General features: G+C 56.6%; 1 protein-coding gene across 1 annotated transcript in view; it reads right to left on the reverse strand.

The window, feature by feature from the left end:
• The window catches only part of ITPR1 (inositol 1,4,5-trisphosphate receptor type 1), a gene marked incomplete at its 3' end in the record, with an annotated part of 121,723 nt that overhangs the window by 38,042 nt on the left and 77,425 nt on the right, over positions 1 to 6,256 (reverse strand). Inside the window, exons 13-17 of the mRNA XM_023746403.1 lie at positions 5,956 to 6,110; positions 4,766 to 4,865; positions 2,828 to 2,988; positions 1,959 to 2,100; positions 1,211 to 1,369 (exon numbers count right to left, since the gene is read on the reverse strand). Coding sequence (XP_023602171.1) covers positions 1,211 to 1,369; positions 1,959 to 2,100; positions 2,828 to 2,988; positions 4,766 to 4,865; positions 5,956 to 6,110 — 717 coding nt within the window. The remainder of the gene's footprint in view (positions 1 to 1,210; positions 1,370 to 1,958; positions 2,101 to 2,827; positions 2,989 to 4,765; positions 4,866 to 5,955; positions 6,111 to 6,256) is intronic.

Consider the following 6,256-nt stretch of genomic DNA (forward strand, 5'->3'; position numbering starts at 1 on the left):
GTCGGCCGTTTAGAAATCCTTGCTAACAAGGCTTATCTAACCTTTTGTGGCTTTGCTTTGCTGGAGATCAACACTGTCTTTACGATGACAAAACAAAAACCTTGAACGACAGAGAAGAACTCAAACTTAAAGGCCAGACCCAGGGCAGTCGAGGCTTAAAACCAAAAGCTGTGAGTCGGTTACAAAAGCATCGTCCCGCAGTACAGCGTCCCCCGGATCCGAGATTCCGCTCTCCGCGGTTTCAGGGGCCTGGGGTGCACCATGGTCCAAAAATATTCCATGGAAAATTTCAGAAAATAAGGAATTCCTAAGTTTTAAGTGGCGTGCCATTCCGAGCGGCAGGCTGAAGCATTCCAGTGCCCAGCTCGGCCCCACAGGGACCTGGTTCTTCCCCTCGGCCAGCATCTCAAGCACAAACACATGGAATCACGTTCGAAGCCTTAAAGGACCACGCGGTGAGAACTACTGCAAACACACCACCCATGTCAGAAAGGGTGACCTCGCCCGGCTGCTGTGGCTCAGTGGATAGAGCGTCGGCCTGCAGACTGAAGGGTCCCGGGTTCAATTCTGGTCAAGGGCACATGCCCGGGTTGTGGGCTTGCTCCCCAGTGTGGGACGTGCAGGAGGCAGCTGGATTCTCTCTCATCAGTGATGTCTCTCTCTCTCTCTCTCTCTTTCTCTCTCTCTCTCTCTCTCTCTCTCTCTCTCTCTCTCTCAATTCCTCTCCTTTCCTTTCTGAAATCAATAAAAACATACTTAAAAAAGGGAGGGGGGAGGGAACCGTGCTACAAGGCGGCCATAGAGGGAAATTCTCAGATTTCCTTCTTCAGGACTCAAGTATATCTTCCCAGGCTCCCAAAAACCTCGTTTCCTTCCTAAGAGCAAACTTAACAATGAACTGTTCTCCATCTGTGAAAGAAATGTACACGTGCCCGGCCGGTGTGGCTCAGTGGTTGAGCATCAACCTACAAACCAGGGGGTCACAGTTCCATTCCCAGCCAGGGCACATGCCTGTGTTGTGAGCTTGATCCCCAGTGTGGGATGTGCAGGAGGCAGCTGGATTCTCTCTCATCCTTGATGTTTTTCTCTCTCTCCCTCTCCCTTCCTCTCTGAAATCAATAAAAATATCTTTTTTAAAATGTACATGTGACCGTTGGAGCTCACAGGAGCCTGGACCCGGAGGACCCCGTCACCCGCCGCCCGCGCCCACCTGGTTCTTCCTGTAGTCCTGCTGCGAGTGCCGGAGGACCCGGTAGCAGAGCCGGCAGATGTGCCGGAACGGGGCGTGCCGCTGGTCGCCCAGCTCCTCCAGCCGCAGCATCGGGCCGTCCCCGCAGTCTGTGAACGGGGCCTGCAGCAACTTGAAGATCTGTGTGCGAGAAGAAAGCAAACACCGCCATCGTCCGTGTCAGCCAGCCGTCGGTCTGGAACCAAGGTAACTCCGCATCGCTGGACGACAGGGAAGACTGTCCACACACACACAGCCACGGCCTGACACCGCGTCCCTCCACCCAGGGGCCAGGACTCGCCCAGTCCAGTCCGCCTGGACCCGCGGGCCTCCAGCCCTGGGAAGTGCGGCGTTAGGGCGGCGGTCACCAGGACAGACTGGGTCTTGGGGAATCTAGGCTGAACTCACACCCCGTACGCCTTCCCAGCAGCACCCATCAAGGTAACCTGGTTTTCTCATCAGTGAAACAGAAGAACACACCACCCTGGCCAGTGTGTCCAGTGGTTAGAGCACCAGCCTGCACACTGAAGTGTCGCTCTCAGGGCTCCCAGTCAAGGGCATGTACCTGGGTTATAGGTCGATCCCCATCCCTGCACAAGGCAACGGGTTGGATGTCTCTGTCTCTCTCACATCAGTGTTGATGGAGCTGTGGAGCCACCTTTGTCCCTCCCCGATCAGCGACCCCACTGACTCTTTGCAGCGCCAGCCCCACGGGCCACAGCCCACCCACCTGCTTGAGGATGTTCTGCTCCCGCATCAGCTTCTGCCGCTCACGGTTGGGCTTGGAGAAGACCACCTCCAGCACGTCCTGACCGGAGTTGGTCCCCCCGGTGACGAAGTACACCAAGTCTTCGAGCAGCTTGGTCACCGACCTGGGGGGCAGAGAGGCTGTCAGACGGGGGAGGGGCTCCATGGTCAGCAAACCGGTGGGCACTGCCCGTGAGGTCCAGGCCTGAGGACCAGGCCCACAGAAGCAGACCCACCCGCCCAGTGTCCTCGGGACTGACCACGAGGCCGACACTGACCAGAGTGACACAGAGATGACACGTGCGTGTCCACGGAAGGATTGTCACCTTCACAAACTAGGAGCCATCAAACTATCTCAGAGGAACCTCAGGCCCTGACGTTTCCCGAGATGGAGCTGGAGACAGAGCGATAGGATCTTTTCAACTTCAGAGACTTCCAAAAAGCGGATGCACCCGCCGGTGTGGCTCAGTGGTTGGGCACTGACCTATGAACCAGGAGGTCACGGTTCGATTCCCGGTCAGGGCACGTGCCCAGGTTGCGGGCTCCATCCCCAGTGTGGGGCGTGCAGGAGGCAGCCGATCCATGATTCTCTCTCATCATTGGTGTTTCTATCCCTCTCTCCCTCTCCCTTCCTCTCTGAAATCAGTAAAAATATACTTTAAAAAAGAGAGAGAATGAATTCAAAGGAGACGATGTCTTGAAAACCACAGGCTGATTCACCCACAAGGCTGAGGCCTGCTGCTCTCACACGTGGCATTCACACGCTCTCCCCAAGGGACCTGAGAGGCCCCGGGAGGCCGCGGAGGGCGCGTCTGCCCGTGGGAGGCCGTGTCTGCCCGTGGGAGCCCTCACCTCCTCTCGTTCTGTGTGATGGTGCCTTTCTCCAGCTTCCCCGCGATGGAGCCCAGCACCTTGCTGGCGTCGTTGGCGAAGTCCAGGTCCCGGACCTCCGCAGGGGAGACCGGCACGATGGCGAACGCCTCCTTGTCCTCCTTCACGGGCGAGGTGCCGATCTGCAACACAGGGCAGTCTCTGCAGCAGCCTCGGGGACGAGACCCCCTCAGGGCGACATCACACGCCATGTTTACGGGCCACCGGGCCACCCACAGAGCTGGGGCTGCCCTGCAGGCGCAACCAACTGGACAGGCAGCACCCCAGGCTGCTACATTGCTACCCCTGGAGCCTCGTGCTGAGGGGACAGGGGGGCGGGAAGGAGGCCCCCTCACCGACAGCTTCATGTGCTACAGCAGTGGTTCTCAACCTTCCTAATGCCACGGCCCTTTAATACAGTTCCTCATGTTGCGGTGACCCCCAACCACAAAATTATTTTCATTGCTACTTCATAACTGTAATTTTGCTACTGTAAACAATATGTAATTAATTATATGTGTGTTTTCCAATGGTCTTAGGCAACCCTTGTGAAAGGGTCATTCGACCCCCAAGGGGTCGCGACCCACAGCTTGAGAACCGCTGTGCTACAGGGAGCACGGGAGACCCGGATCCAACGCGGGTTATAAGTTCATGGGAAAAGCAAATGAGCAAGACGCTCCTTCCTGGCTCCAAGTCACATGTCACAGGGCTGGGTCCGGCACCCCCTCCCAACTCTCCTACACCCCGAAATGTTCACAAAAGTAGAGGAAAAATGCCAAGAACCTCCCCCCCAAAATGGTGCATGTGGCATTCCAATTTTAACAAGAAAACCCCTGTTTGTGCATTTCTTCTCTGTGGTTCTGGAGGAGGCACGCGGGGGGGAGAGGGGGCTTCAGGGAGGGACAGTGAAGAGGATGGGAGATCTTTCTAGAAACAAACCTGCACATTTAAGTTCGCAGGAACAAAGACATAATCAAGACTGGGAAAGTCAGCCGGGACCTGATGTGCCTCAAGGCACAAGCAATTCCCCCAGAGCACCGTCCACACAGACATGAAACCGGACAAATGCTCGCCCTCAGGGCAGAGCCCACAGGAGGAAAGGAAAGGTTCTGGTTATTTCAGAAGCCGGGGGCTCGCGCTGGCCGGTCCCTCAGCGAGAGCGCCGTCATCACACTCCAGGCTGCCCATGACCATGCTCTCGTGTGCCCGTGACCACGCTCTAGGCCAGTGATGGCGAACCTATGACACGCGTGTCAGAGGTGACACGTGAACTCATTTTTTTGGTTGATTTTTCTTTGTTAAATGGCATCCTATATAATAAAAGGTTAATATGCAAATCGACCAAACAGCGGAATGACTGGTCACTGTGACGCGTACTGACCACCAGGGGGGGCAGATGCTCAACACAGGAGCTGTTCCCTGGTGGTCAGTGCGCTCCCACAGGGGGAGCACCGCTCAGCTAGAAGCCGGGCTCATGGCTGGCAAGTGCAGTGGCAGTCGGACATCCCCTGAGGGTTCCTGGACTGCGAGAGGGTGCAGGCTGGGCTTAGGGACCCCCCCCCCACCCCCAGTGCACAAATTTTGTGCACCAGGCCTCTAGTTTAAATATATAAAATAAATATCAAAAATATAAATCTTTGTTTTACTATGGCTGCAAGTATCAAAAAATTTCTATATGTGACATGGCACCAGAGTTAAGTTAGGGTTTTTCAAAACGCTGACACGCCGAGCTCAAAAGGTTCGCCATCACTGCTCCAGGCTGCCCGTGCCCACACTCTCCTGTGCCCGTGACCACGCTCTAGGCTGCCCGTGACCACGCTTTTGCCGGAGCAGCAGAACCCCGGCCCCCTTCCTCCCTGAGGAGCCCGGCAGCGGGGGTGGGGAGCAGGGCCAAGGGGGCCCGGGGGGCTGCGGACTCACCTTCAGCATCACAGGCTTCTCCTCCTCCTTGTCGATGGGGATGTTGGTGCTATGCACCCAGGTGTTGGTGCACAGGTGTCTGAGCCGCACGTAGGAGTTCCTGGGAGAGGAAGGGAGGGTGTGGGGCCGGGACACGGAGGCTCTGCAGCCACGGCCTAGAACAGTCTATCGACACAGCCAGACAGCAACGCTGCGCTGAGCCAGTGGCCCGAGCACCCTGTTCGGCCTAAACACTGAGACGTGGGCTCTGATGGGACGCGCTGCTGTGGGCGTGGCTGACACGCCCTGTGCCTCCGTTTCTCTACCTTTAAAAGGGCGAATGGCACACAGGTCCCACGGGGGCTCCTGTGGGGGTGAAACCCTAGGACACGCGCAGTGCCAGGCACTGGGCCCGGACGGGCAGCGCTCAGCGAGAAGACGCTGCCACCTCGTCACGCGCGAGCTCCGCCACATTCACACCCAGTTACCACCCACACGCCTTCTCATGAACAAAACGGAGCTCAACTTAGTCAAGTGGCCACAGAAGACTGGTCTGACTCCTAAGTAGAATTTACTTTGCCCTCAGCGAACTTCAAACATCCCCTCTTCTAGAATTTCTTCTCAAATTTTTATCCAATTCGCCAGATCTCTCGGCTTTGGGAGGAGAAAGAGAGGAAAGACCGAGCGACGCGACCTTCAGGTTCGGCTTATCGACCCAAATACAGTGGGGCCTTGACTTACGAGTGTCCCGACTAACGAGTTTTTCAAGATACGAGCCGTCTCTCAGCCGATTTTTTGCTTTGAGTTGCGAGCTAAAATTCAGGTTATGAGCCAGCTTCAGATACTCCGCTAGTTGGCGCAGTGAACGTCACAGTGAACGCCACAACATCAGCCCAGCATCACGTGTCTCACTCGTTCACTTTTGATTTGACATACGAGTAATTTGAGTTACGAGTTCCGTCACGGAACGAATTAAACTCGTAAGTCAAGGCCCCACTGTATAGCACTTCTTGTCCAACCACCAAGAACTCACAAATGATAAGCCAAAAAAATAAAAATAAAAATAAAATAAAACAGAATTCAGCCGTGTTTCAATGGGCAGTGGGAACAGTCCTTCAGCAGCCCCTGTACGAAACCTTCCAGAAAGACTCCAAGGCACCGCCAGGCCGCAGAGACGGCCCTGGCCCGCGGGAGAGCCCCGGGAGCCGTACCTGGGGACCAGGCTGTCGCCGCCGCGGAGGGTGGTGGGGTCCAGCTCGAAGATGGAGGAGATGTCATTGCCCTCCGGCACGGACACCAGGGAGTACACCATCTTCTCCTGGGCGTTGCGCAGCCGGCTGCGGGAGGCGTCCTGGTCGGGGTCCGCCTGAGGAGAGGCCTGGGGTCAGGGCCCTGCGTGCCGACCCGGCTCACTGCAGTGCCCGGGAGAGGGAGCGGCGAGGCGAGCGTGACCTCGGCAGGAAAGGCACTGGCGTCATGGCGGTCACACAACACGGGCGCCACATCCACACC

The sequence above is a fragment of the Myotis lucifugus genome, unplaced genomic scaffold, assembly GCF_000147115.1.
Source record: "Myotis lucifugus unplaced genomic scaffold, Myoluc2.0 scaffold_674, whole genome shotgun sequence".
Classification (NCBI taxonomy): domain Eukaryota; kingdom Metazoa; phylum Chordata; class Mammalia; order Chiroptera; family Vespertilionidae; genus Myotis; species Myotis lucifugus.